Below are 20,119 nucleotides of genomic sequence, written 5' to 3' on the forward strand. Positions count from 1 at the left end.
AAATAGCAATTACCAGTTCTGGGTGAGTTTCATGAATTAGAAATTTAAAACCTCCCGCCTATTCTTAAAATGCGCGCTACTATTACACCACAGATAATAATAACATTTTTAACCGATTTTAAAAAAAAGAGGAGGTTGTCAATTCGACTGTATGTTCTTTTTTCTTTTTTTTTGTATGTAGGTATGTTACGCGATAACTCCGGTATTTGTGAACTGATTTTCATGATTCTTTTTTTGTTGGAAAGGGGGTACTTCCATAATGGTCCCATTTCATGTTGAAGAAAATCATCCACCTTTAAAGGTGGTTCACGCATGAAGATTCATTTTTATAAATAGCGCCTAACTTTAATTTAGGAGCAATTATTTTAATGGTTGATTTTGCTATTTCTCCAATTCAAGGCATTTTTCTCTCAATATACTTTGAGTAGTGAGACCCGATTATTATTATCTTCAGTATCAAGTCCTGTATAGTGGCGAACTAGGGGATATTTCAATAAAACTTAGCAAATAGACGTAATTCCACGTACTTTTGAGGTCGGTTTTTTAGTACTCTGTACTGAGATTATGGAACAAACAAGTTCTTTTTTTAAAGTTTATATATATATATCAATATATATGTTTATATATCCATAAATAAAATGATAGACATACTATTAGTGGCAAATGTTCGTTTTTGAATGTTGGATACAGGAAGTGAATTTTTGTAATAGCTGTAAAGGTACCTGCTGAGCAAACAAAAAACTTTCATAGTCTTCTCACAGGTGGCGCTACGGCTAAATATGCCGTTAAAAACCACAACAAAAATCTGCAGCAAGCACATAGAGAAATTCATAAAGTCTGCTGACTGGTTCCATAGCTCGTTGGGTAAGCGATAAGCCTGGCGAAAATGTCGCTGGTTCAAGTTCAGCCGGATCGACAGAATCATTCTTTGAGTTTGTTTGATTCTTACATAATCATTGTAACAGCATAATAAACTTTAAATTACTTTATTAAACTTTTAATTGCCTTAATTACTGCGTTCCGGAACGTGAACGTATAATTTACCAAAACTATAGGCACATGGGAGTTGTCAACTTATGTCTCAGGGTGACGGGCGCAGTGGCAGTGCCCCTCAGATCTTGTGATTTAATACACTGAGTGTACTAGAACTGTTGTGGACAGTCACTTACCACCAAGTGGGACTTGATTGTCCCGTCACTTAGTCTCATAAAAAAAACTTGATGTCAATAATAACGTAGTCATCTTCCGAAGAATGTAGTCTCGGGAATTCCTGCAGTTTATACGTTATACAATTGACATCTAATTCATTATGCTGTGTACAGTTTCGTTACAAAAACGCGTTTCCATTCCGTTCCGCGGCGCTGTAAATTGAACCTTTGTGAAGACGAGGATGATACGTTTACATTAGATTTAAATAATTTCCTTTGCTTGCAATAGCATTAAGCACTTAAACGTCCAGTATTTTCTAACACAACGAGATTTGAAATGTAGCACACAGTATAAGTTATAAAGCAGTATTCCAACTCACTCTGGTGAGGTTTCTAACAACGATGTGAGACTTTGAATGTTACTAATATCATTCGAATGGGCAAATCATTCGCATAAGTTGAATCCAAGCGCAATTCGGTCGGGTGCACGAGCCGAACGCTTATTATGTCGGAACTACTTGGAATTCCAGATCATTCACCATGTCGTTATCAAAACATCGCTGTCCCCGTCTCTTTTACGGTATTTACCCTATCGGACTGTCAATACGATAGTGTATTAACTCAAAAAAATGTTTTTTTTTAGAATCGATGAAAAACGAAATGCTCACTTCCGGTGAAAGATTATTAAAATTTACGTATATGTAGAAGGTTATTGCAGACATTTAAACAATTCCCTGCTTGTCAAATATATTTAAAAATTAAATTGAAACAATAATTCCATATTTTTGAGTAAGGATTGTTTTGTCCAGAACCAGCTCACAAAATGTTTGTCTCATTTTGATTTTTATTTATAATTTATTTATTTTTTCACAATATAAGTTTACAGCGGAAGCCAAAACACTTCTATGCTAGTCAATATATAGTTAATTATATACTTAATTACAGTTAAATTACATAGGTACTCTTCTTTGCATATTTCAAGAATTCGTTTGAACTGTCATGGAATATGTCGGCACGTGACTGTTGTGTGAGCAATTGGTTAAGCAAAGAAGTCGCCCGAGCAGTAGGTGACTGTGCACCACCGCAGGTGCGCGAGAGAAGCGTATCTGCACTATAGCACCACCACCATGCAAACATCGGTCAGGGACAAACAGATTCACCCGAGATACCACTTTCATGTTGTCAACCCCACCGTTGAAAACAGCGTGATAATGCATTAATAGCATTAGTTTACGCCTCAGTAATAAGCTGTCCAATCCAAAGATTTCAATCACATCGCTAGTTTCTAATAAAGTAGTAAGAGAATTTATAATATAGTAGTATAGTAATAAGAGTAGGGTATTATCCATATCCTAAAAGTATTTTTTATACCAAATGACGGAACGAAGTAGTCGTACGCCTGGTGTTAAACGACACACTTATCCATAGCAGTCGCAGTGCCCCTCAGAGCGTTAAATTGTAAAGATCTGAGGGGATACTGCCACTGCACCCGTGACTTTCAGACATAAGCGCACCGGCATTCTTCAAAACTGGAACGCAGTAATGGTCAGATTACTGCCTGACAGCAGAAATAGGTAAGGTGGTAGTACTTGCCTGGACGAACTCTTTCACAAGGAGCAGCATCACATCAAGTTTACCACATTGTTGTAGTTTGATTTCCGTTGTAATTACCATTATAAGTCCCTTAAATCGATTTTAGAATAAGTTATCCCTACAAATTCCCATGAAAGCGATCGCTTAAACCTTAAGATATTGAAGATAATAAATGTGGCTTTACATAGTGAAAAGATCCAGTCTGAGTAGGCGTTATTTCAGAATTAAATTTAATAAATTAGATTTTTTTCTACGACTCGGTAACTGGAACCGTGGCTCAGATAGTTACAGCAATGCTAACTGTAGCATGGATGTGGGTTCGAGTCCCACGGTCCTGATCTTCGTATTCATAATCAAAATAAAATGAATTAGGTTAATTTATGCTACATTTTAATGAATATATGAATAGATATTTATATATGTCGTCAAAATAAATAATTACCCTTTTGCTAACATTTTTACTTGTCATAATTTACGTTTTAACGGCAACATCGTTATGTTGGTGACCTGGGTACTTAAATACGTGTGCGTACAATGTGGAAAGAAAAATGGCGAAAGCTGACCCAAAATCAACGAAGTGCAACAAACGTTCATGAACTTTGCTAGTATAATTTTTGGGTTTTAGTTTATGCCTAGTTATTAATATATTTTTGTATATTTTTAGAAGTAGGAATAAAGAAATTGCAAAACAATGTATTTTAGAATAGATGCAAGAACACAACGCAATTGATTCACTTTTACCATAGATTAGGTAACGTTCTTGAACATACGATTCATTTTAAGCATGACTGAATGTTTACCTACCAAAAGCATTGGTTATTTTATAGTACACAGATAAAACATTAAAACTATAAAATACCTAATCAAATATTCAAATAAACAATAATGACATAAAGTAAAAAATAAAACACAATGTAACAAAAATGTTTAGACAATATTTCAATGAGAGATACGAAAGTTAGCAAAGGAACGTTTTGACACGAGGCCTCATGCCAATGTCAATGTTACTTTGGGATTGAGAACAGTGTGAACATTTGTGGCAGATTTCTGCCCTTTGGGCAGATTTAATTTTTATTCATTTTCATTGCGACAGAACATATTAACGTTGTGTTAAATGCGGCAGAGTTTGGCAGATTTAGGAATATTCAGCAAGTTCTTTATTATTTTTAGGAACAAACTGAAAACTTGTTGTTTTCTGCTACTACGAACAAACATCTGAATCAAAATGCAGGACAATTTTATAAACATAACCTATATCAACTTTACAACCCCAGCTTCTACAGGCTGTATTTAATTAGCCTATTTGATGCTATAATAATGAATAACAAATATTGATAGGTCTCTTTAATGCACGTCGTCAAAAACACTGGGTCACAAAATACACGGGATGTCGCCATCCTTCGTTACAGACTTCCTTCCTTTTTTCATAGAATTCGATTTGGGACTGATAAGCAGCGGGATATTCACACGATACATTTTCATTCGTTAAAAAGGCAAGAAAAACCGCAGTATTCATTGAGCAATCACCGTAAGTACACGTCCATAATGAAAATACGCTTTGTTGCATTTGTAAACTGGTACAAAAGATTCCAACGGTTTCGCCCTCGGTAGAATAGATAGTTGGGTTCACCTATAAATCAAGTAGCAGCAGTGCATACAAACACATTCGGAAAATTGTTCGAAAATCTAAGTAATGATGAAAAAGTTTCTCAATTACTTTCGGATGATCATAAATAGTTTTGCTAGTTTATTATACGTTTGGAGAATTTGAGTTTACCAAAAGTAAATACGGTTTGACTCGGTTGCTAGTCGATAAAAAAACGTATGACAAAAGAAGTGAAAGAGTTGATGTAACACTATGCGCTACTGCACTCCGAATACGTCAATGTTCGCTCATTTTGCTTGACTAGTCCGGTAAGGCTCAATTTACGATGCCGCGGAACGGAGTGGAAGCGATTTTTTATAACGATATTGTACATAGCATAATTAATTTTATGGTCAATTGTGTAACGTATAAACTAGATACGAGCCAAAAATCATGTCACACGTCTTCCACGGAATTTCGCGTATGCTCGATGCTGCGACGCCTGGCGAATTCGCGGGAAGTAGCGCGAAGGAACTCGCAGTGGGACGTCAAACGTGGACGAAATATTAATGCCTCAAGGCGCAGTCGCAAGAAAGCTAGCGAATGTTCAAGCATTCCAGCTACCGCAGGCACCTTCTCGCGCACCCAGACGAAAACATATTTAGAGGGTTTTTGCAGAACGAACGTCATGTAAGAGGTTGTATATAATTATATTGTCTGCGTCACCATTTTTTCGATAAGATTTATACTGCAAAAAAACGTGCAGTACAATGCCATGTGAACGAAGCCTTAAAGTGTGACAACGTTGTATTTGATAAAATGTGTCAATAATAGTCAATGAGAGAACCGTTGCTTCTCAATCGCGAGGTTTGCGGTTCAAGCTCCTACGGTTGCCACTACATTAGACTATACCCAAGACTTTGTAGATAAACCTTGGCAAAATTAAAGAGAAGGCTCGGTCCACATAAAATTTATCACAAGAGAATGTTAAAAGTACAAAAATAAAGGTTGTAACAAAAAAACAGGTACAATAGTACAAAAACACTCCCTACAGGTTAAACGTAATATAAATTGATGTTACCCCAAAAGGGACTGTATTCGCATAAATTATTCGATGCTTTATGAACAGTTAATATTTCATAAGGTTTACACAACTGAGGGAATTTTGATGGGAGTGACGACGGAACGAAGCAAGGTAAGAATGAAGAAGAAAAGAAATTAGAGAACAATTTCAAAAGTAAGTGGCCAGGAACCAGAAGAGAGAGTGACAAAAGATGAGATGAAGGAGGTCGCGACAACATAACTTTTTCACTTACGTATACTTGTAAATGTTTATCAGCAATAACTCTCGTTTACAGTAATTGAAACCTGCACGTTGAAAACAGTTCGTTGGAAAACCTGTACACTTCCCAATGCATGTGTCGCGGACTATGGTTTAATCTCCTTCTGAAACTTCTGCCCAGTAGTGGGTAAATAATTGTTTGATGTTTTGTATCAAACAGCCTATTTTAGCATTACCATCGTAATATTCCAAATTTGTATTCTGCATGTATCACGATCTCGGAAGATATATGTGTTAAAAAACTCTCTTTTCTCATGTAATGCCACATTGAAATCGATATCTATTAGCATTAAGCACTTTAACGTCCGAATTCATACAGAGGGTTTTATTCTAATGCAACGAGGTTTAAAATCTAGCACACAGTGTAACAATTAAGGCAGCAGTACATCTCTATTGAGGTTTCTAGTAAGTTATCATTCCACTGCCAATAATCCATTATTTGGCATTAACTTCTTCCATTAACACACTCGTCTCGTCTCTTTGTTCACACCTTTAATACACATAATAAATATTCATTCACATAATTCTTCATATTATCTTTGCTATTCTGTTCCTATTAATTAGAATAATGTAACTTTCTTTTTTAACCGACTAACAAAACAGCAGGAGGTTCTCATTTCGAATGTTTTTTTATATGTAAGTTACGCGATAATTTGTGAAACAATTTTGATGATTCTTTTTTTTTTGGAAAGAGGGTACCTTAGCATTAGTCCCATTTAAATATGAAGAAAATATTCCACATGTAAGGGGGCGTTCCCATTATGTCGTGACAACAGATAGTCGTGCAGTTTAAAGTGTCGTGACTTGTATATTTAAATAAAGTTGTTCACATATAGTACATCATGATTAGCTGTCGTTCACGACATTTTTAAGGTTGCGACTACAGATTGTCGAGACAACGGGAAGAGCTAGAACCACAGTCGTCTGACGATAAATAAAACGTCGTGATAAAAATGTGACGACAGATAATTGCAGCTTCAAACGATTCTGTCGTACAAACGACAAGGCGGCTACCGTGAAACGATAAATTGTCGTCACGATCTAGTGGCAACCTAAGGGATGAATCCGGTTTCGCGCACTTTCCGGTAACCGATTTCAATAACACTTGGCAAATAGATGGAATTCCAAAAACTTTTGAAGTAGCTTTTTTTAATACTCTGTACTAACATCATTTTGACGACTTCGGTGGCCCATTGTTTTGCACTGTAGATGCTAGATAAGGCGGTTCCGCATTCGGTTCCCGTTGGAACCAATTTGGGAAATGGATTTTTCTAAATTAGTTCTGGTGCGTCAAATGTGAATTCCCATCCTCTGCAACTGATAGTGTCATTTATTGTCGAAATGTCATTTAATTTGTTTGAAAACTATTCTGCCATAACATTACTGTGACAACTGCGCTCCGATTGGCTAGCCCGAGTTCGAAACAATTGACGGGTGTCGTCAACTGTTTCACGTCAAATCGACCAGTTAACTTGAGCTTTGTTATAATGGACGAAAATTGCAAAATTACATATTTAATATTTAATTACCGATGAAATGTGATTCCGTTTGTTTTGTAATTAGATGTTTTGCTGTTTTTCCCACACCACCGAATAGAACAGCACAGCATTGTTAGAGATTATTATATTTTTCACAATAAATAAAGAATATTTTTTGGAATATACGGAGACGTACACACAGGTCAGTAGTTGGCCTGTCTATATTTCAGTGCAAACGAGAGTTGAAATTTATAAGAGCTGTTTCGCTAATGTGTTACCAGGAATATAATTGGCCCTTATTTCGTCTCTATTTCTGATTATATACTCGGTGGATAGTACAAAGAATGTCCAGGTTTAAGAACATTATTATTGTTATGAATAGTAGAAAGTAATCGTCTGCTAGCTATATTTTAATTAATTACTTGAAATCGGTTCAATTAAAGCAATTAACCTGATTTTTATATGACAGAAAAATATTGTATTTCTGCCGTAAAAATATATTTCAATCATTTTATTAAACGCTCCAATCAAGCAATTTTACAGATAATGTTTTAAAGAGAGAAGAGAGGCTTCGAGCGATAATTTATTAAAATGTTTCCATGGTCGGTATATTAATTTATTTCGTGATTATGCTAATGAATACTTAGCATGGACTTATTGGAATTCATGCAGAAATGTCTACATCATATCAAATTTTGAATAATTTGCGGTGGAAGTAACATTTTGCTCCGTTTTTTACGACATTTTATTGGCCAATTAGAATTATGTACGACAGGTCGATTTGCGACTAAGTAATAGCCACGTATTAGGGCACTAGAATATCGTGATAGAACTATACCGAGCCATTCCGTCGACTTAGTGTAAGCGACAAAAAACCAAATTTTACAGTAGAGGGTTTTTTCAATATTTCTAATAATAAATGTGAATTTTAATATACGTACAATGATTTTTTTTAAATTACACGGTATGAGGAAATCTAAAACTATAGAAAATACAATGAAACTGTCTTAGGAACCATTAAACCTTTTTTGTGAAAACAATTTTGGCATAGTCAATTTTTTTATCGAGCGTGAGTTGTTTATAAAAATGAATAAAATGGATGCTCAGTTTCATGTAAGGATCATTTCTTTGTGTGGGATGAAAAAAATCGGAACATCAAAAATTTGTCAAATTTAATCAAATATCATATGAAAAATCATACAAAATGAATAAAATTGACTAATTTTTTTTAAAACCGATAGACTCTGTTTCTTATAAGACTGATTTTATTGTATTTGAAGAAAAGTATCGGGACAACAGAAATTGGTCAATTTTATAAAATGTTATTCATTTTGTATCGAAAAATCTTTTCATTACATTTGACCAACTTCTGCTGTCCCGATTTTTCTTACAATACAATAAAATGACCCTTACATAAAACTAACTCTATCAAGATTGACTAAAAATTTGTCATTTTTATTCATTTTCTATGAAAAACATTTGATTAAATTTTAAAAGCGATCAGCACTAATAAAAATTTTGATCATTTATGCTTGCCAACTCACGCTTGACCCAAAAATTGACTACGCCAAAATTGTTTTCACAAAAAAATACTTAGTAGTTCCTAAGACAGTTTCCTTGTATTTTCTATTGTTTCGGATTTCCCCATAATGTCCCATTAAAAAGCACTCTATATAACACATAGTTTTAGGGCTATTATCAGTAACTACGTTTTTAACAAAATATATACAAAAAAAAAATATAGTGCAAAACATGTCCTAAGTATTATCACACTATGATTAGGTGGAACGCCACATTCTTTTTCGGTTAGATTGCTTGCCGAAAAGTAAAGACGTCGAGACGACGAGATCAAAAATAACTGAACATATGTTATGAAAAAAAAATATTTCGATGGTTTTAAGATGCACTTTCAATTGTTTTCTGACGCATTTGAGTTTCAATGAAAAGCAAAACTTAAATTCATTGTCTGAAGGTTGATTTTATCAAATTTCCAGTTATTTATGAACACTGACACTACACGTGTAATCTCTCCAACTAAAAAGATGAAAGCGCTTAAATGAAAAGTGATTTTGAAATCAAGTTCTAATTACCCAATTACACAGCTGTTATTCAATTCCAAGCATCTTCAAGGTGTTCTTACACATCAAAGAGAATGTTATTGATTTTTCAAATTGTTTGCCTTGGCCTTCGTCCAAGAAAATATACGGTACCTACTATCACTACCCTAACCTAAAATGTCTCAACTCCAGAAACGTACTTTTGCCCCTGGATACCCCTATAGTTTATGAAACGATGAATAGAAACCATAACTCTGTTTTGTTTGGTTCAGTTCTGTTTTGTAATTAACGTTGAAAATAAATTGAATTGTGTAGGTAGTTAGAAGCCATGATATACAATTTTGTTTGTTTTAGCTGTCTGCTTTGGTTTTACACCCTCACATATTTATAACGTCAGGTAGTGCTTTGAGAAGATATTGACGTTCACTGACATGTTTATTCACTGTTAGACACGTCATGATTCTAAAAAAAAAACCACGATACGAACTACATAAAAAATACAATGAGTAACCATTATAATTTCGTAGACTGTGTTTTAAGTTATAGGGATTAATATTACACTTTAACGTCACATGTACAAGTTAAATCCAGATCTTTCAATCTTAGTTCTACTAGTTCAACGTGTTGGTTTAGATAGAAAAAGTATATAGTAGCAATAGATCTCCTTGCGATAGAGTTCGTCCAGGGTAGTACTGCCACCTTACCTATTTCTGCCGCCAAGCAGTAATGTCAGCATTACTGCATTCCGGTTTTGAAGGGTAAGAGTGCTGGTGAAATTGCAGGCGCAGTGGCAGTGCCCCTCAGACCTTTACAGACAGGCGTGTAGCTTACCATCAGGCACAAGACTTGTTCGTCCCGTCACTTGATATTATAAAAAGATGTAGCGTAATTGTTCGACCAACCGCCTTTCAACTGCTTGAGAGCTTGCAACTATAATTTTTTGGCATAAGTAGTTGTATCTCGATACGCAATTGGGCCCAAAAATGAATGGATCCTTTACCGTGAGCTTTTAAAAGGAGGATAACATCGTAGATTCAGCGGAGTGTGAAGTATCCGATCCGCATTGTGCCCGCGTAGAAACTACAGCCCAAGCCCTGTCATTGTTATAAGAGGCCTATGCCAGTAGTGGGAATATATCTAGGCAAATAACTGTTATTTGACATTTACTGTGATAAACCACACATATTTTATTACTTTTTATTTAAAAATAATAAAATTCAAATAGTTTTTTACCACAACAACTGTTCATAAAGTTGAAAAATAATAATTATTAAAAAGCAATCCTCCAATATCGTTAATTTTTAAGATACAACACTTTACCACGCTACGCAAGAATATCACAAGAATCGCTGTCGACAAGAAACGGGGGACATCCTGTTGTTTCCTGTGCAAGTTTGCTTGACACTTACGTAAAATGTAGCTAGCTATTCTGTTTAGTGTTTCGGTTCGCTTAGTTTTCTCTTTACTCAGTTTCGTACATTGTCTTTTCATTGCGTCGGAAAAGAGTTGCAGCGTCTTTAGATTTGTAATTGTATTGTTGTATATTTCTTCTTAAATGTTAATATAAAACTAGGTTTAGGTGCTTTTAAAATATAAAACATTTTTGTTGTGCAATTTTGTTCGGAATAGTGAGTATTAGCGGGTATATTTTTTTAGGTTTACTCGTTCTATTTTCTTTTATATACTATTGCGCTTACGTTTGTTTATTAACGTATATTTTCGTATATAAGGTATTATATTGTTAGGTATTACACAAAGGTTGTTTAGGAATGTCAAATAACCTCATTATATATTAATTATACGCTCTTTACATGTTACGAGATCTGTCAAATCCTATTATTTTTACTATTGTATACATAATTATTTATGTATACAATAGTCAAAATAAAAGGATTTGACAGTGAATAATTATGTATACAATAGTAAAAATAATAGGATTTGACAGTGAAAAGGTTTAAATTGTTGTAAAAAAAATATACATAAATATACATCTCAACCAGTCACTGGGGTTATTGGAAAATAAAGGAAAATTCAATAAATTTGTATACCAAATTTCTAAGTATTAAATGCTTATGTGAGGAGGCAAAAAATGGAAAAAAATTAAATTAAAAAAAAAACAAAAACAAAAGATAAAACAATTCATTAAAATTTGTTTACACGTGACTAAAATGAAAAGTTTTGTCGACGTCAGTGGCTGAGTAGTTCGCACACCGGTTTCCATAGTGTCGCCATCTCTGAGGTCCCAACTAGTGCCGAGTTCGATCTTCGGCCGGGTGCGTGTAGAAAACTAACTTTTCTGTTTGTCTGGGGTCTGAGTCCTTGTGGTACCGTCGTTGTTTCTGATTTCCATAATACAAGTTATTTATTTACTTACTTTGAGATCAGAACAATTTATGTGATGTTGTCTAAATGGGCGTGTGCGTACAAATAATAGGTTTAATAACGTATAAATAATGTACGGAGTACGACAATTATTCTAAATTTTCAATTTATAGCCTTACTTGTTTAAATTATGATGTGTAGTACCTACAGTCAAATATACTGGATACCTGACCCCCAAGCCGATTTTGTCGACCTTTTGGTTCCGAGCACAAAAATGTGGAGAAAATTGTTAAACAAACTTAATCTTTAACCTGTGAGCCCATTGACTTACAAACAAATGGACGATGGGTCTAATACAAAAACCACGAAAAAAATGTCCCAAGTCAACCTATTTAAACGTAGTGACATGTAAAGGAATATGAAAAAGCTAAAACTTTGAATTTAAATTGTAATGTCATCGCAGTACTGTCTAATTTTGCTTGCTTTGCTGTCAGACGAACAAACGAAGACTAAAGCGTGAATGACGCTCTGTATACGATTTTAACGCCCTATAAGTTCGGACACTTTTTAGCACGGACCCGACGTCCATATAATTGTAAGTCAATGTGTGAGCCGTAAATTTTTTTTTTTGTATGACTCCCTGGTCGTCTCATTAGTGAATGACTTTTTAAGAAAGTTTTTAAGCCAATTTGATCTTTAACGTGTGGTTCTTACTTAAATACAGAACACAAATTTCAACCAGCTTTAGTAAGGCCGTCGTGGCCAAGTGGTATAAGAATTGCTTTGCAAATTGAGACGACCATGGTTCGAGTCACATTAAAAATAAAATATTATTTAGCTATGACTAAATAATATTGTATTTTTTAATTGTTTTCAACCTCTGGATAGGTGTAAGGAATGTCTGAACCTTGTTCATACAGAACAATGATTCCTAATTTTAATTATTCCGTTAAGTGCGGCATAATTAAATCAAGAAAGAAAACTTTGAAAGTCACTAAAACCTTTAAAGTTATTATAACTGAATAGACAAATAGGAACGAAACGTGGAACAATGCGTAATCACAGAAGACACGATCGTATGCAAACTGCAGAGCTATTTCGTGATTTGTCAACGTTAAAATTAAAAAGTGAAACAATGCTGTTAAAAATATAACGTTAAAACGAAACAGCGCTCGTCAAATCGTACCACGGATATTGTAACTGGCAGTCGATACAACAAGCCGCTCGACCAATTTACTTGGAAGCTAAATCACGAAATTTAGTATTGGTTTTAAAGTCATGTTCATCATCTTCAAGCAACACTCCACTGTTTGCTTACACAATAAAGTTTAAATTGCTTTAATTTTTTTCGTAAGATGGCTCTCAGAACCAAAAGGTCGGTTTGGGCATGTTAGAGGGGTCAGGTATTTCATGTATATGACTATATATACATCAATGATTCCGTACCGCTGTAATTTATTTGTCATTATGCACGAGCCAAAAATTTTAAATCATTACAGACAGCAGGGGAGATGGCAAAAAAAAATATCTACTTACCCTAGTGAAAGACAGGCGTAATGGTATGTATGTTTATAGGTATCCAACGAAAGTTTCATGTGACTCAAGCAAGGTCTTCTTTGCATAATAATCATAAAAACCTAATATTTTCATTTCACCTGCAAATAAAGAAGCTACTTTGACCAACAAGCTTATAAAAGAGCTAATAAAAAAAATAATAAACCAACAAAATATGCCTTACATTACGAGGGCATATAACAAAATGAAATGCAGTGAATTATAATGACATTTTTAATTAAAATTTTCGTAGAACTTGGAATGGTCGCAGTGAGAGCGGAAAGTGATGAACTTAATAACAGTCTCTTCGTATGTACTAGTTTTTGATATATGTATATTTCTGTCTTGTCTCTTTTTATCCCCCGACGCAAAAAGAGGAGAGGTTATAAGTTTGAAACCTTTGTCGCCTACCACATGCATAGCTGTGTGTTTTATTTATTTATTTATTTCTGCAGTATGTACAATTTTGGTGAGAAAGATCTTAAAAACAACACAATGCCAATATGTACATAAGCCCTGTTGGGGCATTGCAATTACATTTATAAATTACATATTAAAATATTATAAAAGTAATAATTATAAGAGCAAGTATTTCATTTAGGCATATAGGGATATACATAACGGATGGACTGATCAGAAAGCGTTTTTTAAAAGAAAGTGTTTTGCTAAATTGATTCTATTGCACGGGCCGGGGCAAGGAGACTAGTTTTATTTCAGAATTAATTTTTTTATAAACCAAATTTAAGCCCTTTGAAAAATGTACCTATATCGTACTCTACACGTGTTCCATTTAGATCGGTTGATATAAAAAAATCATAGGTACATGTAAAATGGAAGTAAATTAATTTGCGACTCCGCAAACATTTTATTAACATGGACTTCCGCAAAGTACTTAAAGTACATATTTTGTAGAATTTCGAGATAAGTTTGTGTTTTTCTTTATCGTAAACATTTTTAGGAATCGTGTTTTCACACCGTTTACTAATCCCTGTATATCCTTAATTTTGTTATATATTTCTTCCAAAATGATTGATTCAATACTTTCGCTGTTATGTGGAATCAACCACGGCTTTCATTTGAGGTTGTATCGACTGTTAAAGTTTCAATTAATTGGGATGGTTCTATTTTTTTATGATACCAAGTTACGAACAAATCATGGGGCTTGTGGTAGGCGACACGTCTCACGATCACGTCAGTTGCAGTGTCACTCAGAGTTTTAAATCGCAAAGACAAACACAGTCCCAAGCAGGAAATTCCATTCCTGTGTTGTACGCATAATAAAAGATGACGAAACGCGTTTAGTATGTCTGAAGGCAATACCTACCAAGTAAGTATGGCATCCCGTCGTACGTCTGGATGTCCGATGCTAAAAGAGCTCACCCTTTTGTGAAATATTTGAGAAGTTAGATTCTAAGCACAAATAGGTTAATTAAGGTCTTTAAATGCACGTGCTAACTTAATTGCTCTGTCAAGCATGATGATTATGGTATTTATTTTCTATTCAGATCTTTGTTTCGCAACAAATATAACAGTATAAATAGCTGTCGTTACTTTTATAACGTTAATTAACTCCCATTAAATAACCAAACCCTTACCAGGTTTACGTTGCTTTTGTTTACTTCAGCTATTATATTACCCTATTCGTCTTGACAAGACAGATTTAATTCACTGCCCGTGGGTTTCATCGTGTTTTATAATACCTATTAATTTGGGAAGTAAAGCTTTATAAAAGCTTTTGTCTGCAACTTCGTTCGCGTTCAAAATTGAAACTATCTCTAAAGGTAATAAGTATTTTATCGACATAATTAATTTTTTTGTCCAAAATTCATAAAAAAATATTTAGTGCTGATTCGACTCAATTTCTTAAAAGAATCATTTCATTGTATGTGACATGAATAAAATTGACTAACTTTTTTTAATGATAATAGACTCAGTTTCTTATAAAGATGACTTTATTTTATCGGAAGAAAAAAATTGGGACAGCAGAAGTTGGTCAAATTTAATAATAAAAAAAAATTCATGCAAAAAAATGTCCCATTCTCATTTCCGTTGAGAAAAAACACTAATTTGTACCCTGTGTGAAGATATCGAATTCTTGGGATTTCGCGATTATTACACAGTGAAACTATTTTTTCGAATCTGACGGACTGACTTTCAGCAGTGACCATGGGACCAGTAAATCCGATATGTCGGTTAGTTTGAAAAAAGAAAAATAAACGCTTAGATGAAAAGTGAGAAAACTAGTTTCATTTCCAATCTGAGCGAATATTTTTCTACGAAGAATGAAATTAACACCATTTAAAATTTTAGAGCTGGCAAACCTTGGACCGTATTAAAAGATTTTTTGGAACGTTATCAACATTTTTGGTGCATTACCATTATCAGAGCTTTTATCGCTTAGCGTGCGATGGAGCGAGCTTATACTTGGGGTTTCTCGCACACAAAGTCATACGTCACAGAACTGAAGTGACCACTGCTGATGCTGCGGCTGATGGCCAATGGAGCAGTTGTTTCTACAGAGGCGACTCCGTCAAAGCAAAGTAATTGTTTATCATGTTTTTCATGTTATTTAAAATTAAGTTCGAAAAAAATATAAAGAATTCTAGGGAAATGTCTCCATGAATGAACATAATTATGAGATCATAACATCTGAGCTCAATTTTTTACTCCTCCCATTTCCGTAACTTTATTTCGATATAAAGAAGTCCTTGGCCGAATCAATGAAGTGGAATATCAGTTTCACATTCATACCCCTACATAAAGTTAAATATTTATTGACACTCTCCCAATTGGGTCAGGGCATTTATTTGCCATGTATAGCTTAGCATTACGTGCCCGACGGAGACTATGCGGTGACTAGCGCGCTACCCTTAACACCTTAGAACATTGCCTACCACGTCACGTAACCACCGCCAACATTAATGACCAGTGACTTGACTACAAAAGACTTTGAAGAATTAGGGAGTGTTTTATTTCTTTGTGTTCTTTATATAACCTGAATATTGTTCTTTAGGCACCTAAGAAATATACAATGTTTCGAAGAGTGAAATCAAATTGCTCTATGTCTTTAGAAAATTTGCATATTTCTTTTTAGTTGTAAAAACAATATTAATCAAAACAGTGCTCGTATAAGAAAGTGGTAGAATTAGGAAAGTAGACGATGTTACGCAAATAGACGCAAAAGGACCAGGCCACAAGTCTTCTAATTTTCTTAAAGGCACTGGTCATTGTAATGCCATTGAAACTAGTCTGAGATTAAATTGCAATTATGATAAATTGTTATTCTGCTAAAATCTAGTTGCAATGGCATTTGAGTTTCAATAAAGTGTCAGTGGAATGGCAAAGACAAAGTGAAATAATCTTTATTTCATAGGTAAGCAAATTACACAATTTGAAATCGTCAGACTGATTAAACTCTACTGCTCATTCGTAAGGCAGATTCCCCTGAGAAGAATGAGCAAGAAACTCCAGGGGTTACTCTTTTTAATTATACATTTGAATACATTTATCATTACAATATTTAATTTAAACATTTTAGATTGAGAATACCTGAAAGAGCTAAACGGGTCACTACCACGAATTTTTGTCATCCAACTAAGCAGAAGTTGTATAATAACATTTACTATAAAGTTTTTGTTTCAAACAATAAATTTAGATGACAACGATTCAAATTTTCGATAGCGTAATCCATTGACCATAATTGCGTTTCCAGTCGAATTTTCGAAAAAAAACGGCCCAATGCCAACGGCACAAGTCACACAGTCACCGAAAGAATGAATTTATGGCAAACCAAACTTTCCGATCGCATAATTTCACGAAATTCAGCCGTTAAGTGGCCAGCTGGATCATGTGATTTAACACCGCTGGATTATTTTTTAAGGGTTATGTTAAAGACAGAGTCTATACGGAGCCAATCGAATCGATTGCAACCTTAAAACTCAAAATTCGTGAAGTGATTAACAAAATAGACCCACTATTTTGTCAAAAAGTAATTAAAAACTTTGATTAAAGAATCGACATCTGTAACTGTGGTTGTGGTAGACATTTATCAGATATCATTTTTCATTAATAATTGCCAAAACTTATTTTTTTTTAACACAAATAAATTTGAATCAGTGACATCTACATTTATTGTTTTATTTTGTTTATTTATTGTTTTGTAAAAAACAAAGTTTTTGTTGAAAAACCTTTTAGAAACGTATACATTACTTCTAATGAATTTGAGACTTTATGAAGACGACTTTTCATAAATGTACTGTGACGTCAGTGTAAGAATGTTAATCTCTTTAAACTTATCTCTCTCTGGCAGTGATGGCATTCATTCATTCTATCACGAATTATTGATAAATCTCAATTCGTATCTCAATTTTATTTTGTTTAATCAGCGATTTAGTGTTTAAAATTAAATGTATTTTTTTATGTCAAATAGTAGACTACGCCATCGATATGCCTTCGACTTGCCATTGAAGGAGAGAATACCTGAAAAATGTAATGGAAGTTGAATTGTAGCTCGATGGCTGACCACTGACAAGCCATTAATCTTAACTGTTAGCAGAATATCATACGTACAAAATCCTGCCATTGGTACTCCATCGACATACAACTGAGATGATTTAAAATTAGTAGATTTGGGGGCTAGAAGTCAAACTATTGCAGCCCACAAAAGTATTCACGTATATACGCGATATCATGAAAATTAAAAAGCAATACCTTGAGCAATGACATCTGAGCAGTCTCAAGAAGGCTGCCCTGAATGTCCTGTTGAATACTGTGTAGATAATCGGGTTGATGGTAGACGACACGTAACCCAGCCACAGGCAGATGTCCACCACATGCTCTGGAAATAAAATAGAAATGTTAATTATGTTCTTCTTCTTCCTGTTCTTATCCCACTCTAGGTGGCGTCGACAAACGTTTCCATATTCACACCTTTCTATGTCATTTTTCACACAATCCATCCATCTTTTCTTTGGCCTTCCTCTCCCCTTACATCCCTCCACATTCATACCTAACACTCTTCTCATCACATGACATTCTTCCCTCCGCATGACATGTCCATACCACGCTAACCTATTACTCCTCTCCGTCACTGGCTCCAAAGTGATAATTATCATTGATAAAATTATCGCTATAATAATAAAATATAATTCGAGAAACAAAACCGCTATCGTAGTGTCGCGCGAAGGTATCCGAAACATCCGAACACGAATCGCCACCGGCCGCTTCGAGATTTATTCGAATTCGGTCTCACAAGTAAAAAAATAATAATGTTTAACCGTGTTTAACATTTTTATTTTAAATTTACTTTGTAATTTCAGCAACAATAATAAATTCATGTATTTTCCTAGAAACGTTTAATTTATAAAGCAAATTTAATTTGTTTAACCACATTTTATATGTGTTGGCTAATGTTTATAGTTACCATGTGTAATAATATAGTAATAGTAATGAAATCATCATCATCGTCGAGCAATTTTTACGTCCGACTGCTGGGCACGGGCCACCTCTCGGGACAGGGTTTAATGCCATAATCCACCACGATAGCCCTATGCAGGTTAGGTACTTCACAAGTTTTCCGAGTGTTGTGAACCTTCTGTAAACATTTTGCTGTGGTCGGCTCCCGCGCTTCCAACCGCAAGATGGCGGAAACCCTTGTTCGCATCACACGCGCCGTGCAAATTTTTTTAATACATAAAAACAAACCTATTGTTATGTAAAAATTGTGTAATCTCAATGTTAGAACAATAACAGTATTTCAAACTTATTGGAGTTTTACAGTGGAGCCTAATATTATAAAAATCATACAGTGGCGTGTGTCGTAGTTGTTGCGGACTTACAGTATGTAATAAAAATCTCACCTGGTACTATACAAGCAGGGCACGAAGCGAATAAAATGTTGAGCAAGAAGAACGGCGCCCAGCAAAGAACGAATGTGAAGAACACCAAGCCCAATACTTTTGTTGCCTTCTGCTCATTCGCCACTGCATTGGCCGATAGTGAACGGCCTTTCTTGCGATTCGCCAAGAATCTGAGGACAAAGCTGTTTAATTAATTAACTATAGCCAAATTTTTTCTAAGATTTGGTGGTGAGCGTGCATTACAAAAGCACCGAATACACAAACTTCGACGCAATGTATGTGCGCACAAATTTGGATGCCAACTAAGGCATAAATATATAAATTAAGGCGAGATATTTCAACGCGACACAGGTCTACATGACGTGTGTGTGTATATGATATCCTCTTATGACGGTGCCAATTTTATTTGATAAAACCACTATTCACGGCACAACGATTTTCCAAAGCAACAATAGCCACGTGTCCAGTTTTATTTAAAAAAGAAGCAATCATTCGCTTAAAGGCACTATGCACGCGCGCCACTTTGGTCGGTTTCGGTTCATCTCGAAAGACCCATACGCTCGATTGCTGCTTTGTTTTGGGATCGTAACTATAAATCCATGTTTCTGCATCTGTTACTATGTCCTACACCAAATTTGACGCCCCTTCGTTGAATCTGGTAAGCATCGCATTGCACCAAGTGACGCGATCCGTTTTTTGAGCCTCAGTCAAATTTTGTAGGATCCACCGATAGCACAGCTTTTTCACACCCAAATGTTTGTGTAGTATTGATTGTATTTGACTCATGCCTATGCTTAAGGATGCCCGAATCTCATGGTAAGTCACATGCTTGTCTGTTTTGATCATACGGCGCACAGCATCGATGTTTTTATTGTTCACATCAGTGGATGGGCGACCATCACGAAATTCGTCACTGAGATTCACACGACCGCGTTTGAATTCTGCAAACCAGCTATAAATGTGATTACTATTATTATATATTAAAGCTGTTAAATTACACTTGAAGTCGTAGAAAATCATGCTACGGAAATTTTCACTAGTTAAATCCATGGCGACGTAGACAACAAATTTCTAAAATGACGCCACAATGTAAAAACAAGTGACTGTCAGATGACACAAACTGTATTCTGCAGCCAAAGAGTTCCATTTTCAAATGTTGTAATTGCTTTTAAATATTGTTTA

The 20,119-nt window shown here is 34.8% G+C and overlaps 1 protein-coding gene across 1 annotated transcript in view; it reads right to left on the bottom strand.

Moving 5' to 3' along the window:
* The window catches only part of LOC113233021 (5-hydroxytryptamine receptor 2B-like), a 168,357-nt gene that overhangs the window by 1,154 nt on the left and 147,084 nt on the right, over positions 1-20,119 (bottom strand). The window contains exons 4-5 of the mRNA XM_026467957.1: positions 18,938-19,107; positions 17,790-17,916 (exon numbers count right to left, since the gene is read on the bottom strand). Coding sequence (XP_026323742.1) covers positions 17,790-17,916; positions 18,938-19,107 — 297 coding nt within the window. The remainder of the gene's footprint in view (positions 1-17,789; positions 17,917-18,937; positions 19,108-20,119) is intronic.

This window comes from Hyposmocoma kahamanoa, unplaced genomic scaffold, assembly GCF_003589595.1.
Source record: "Hyposmocoma kahamanoa isolate Upper Pololo Valley unplaced genomic scaffold, ASM358959v1 78, whole genome shotgun sequence".
NCBI lineage: Eukaryota > Metazoa > Arthropoda > Insecta > Lepidoptera > Cosmopterigidae > Hyposmocoma > Hyposmocoma kahamanoa.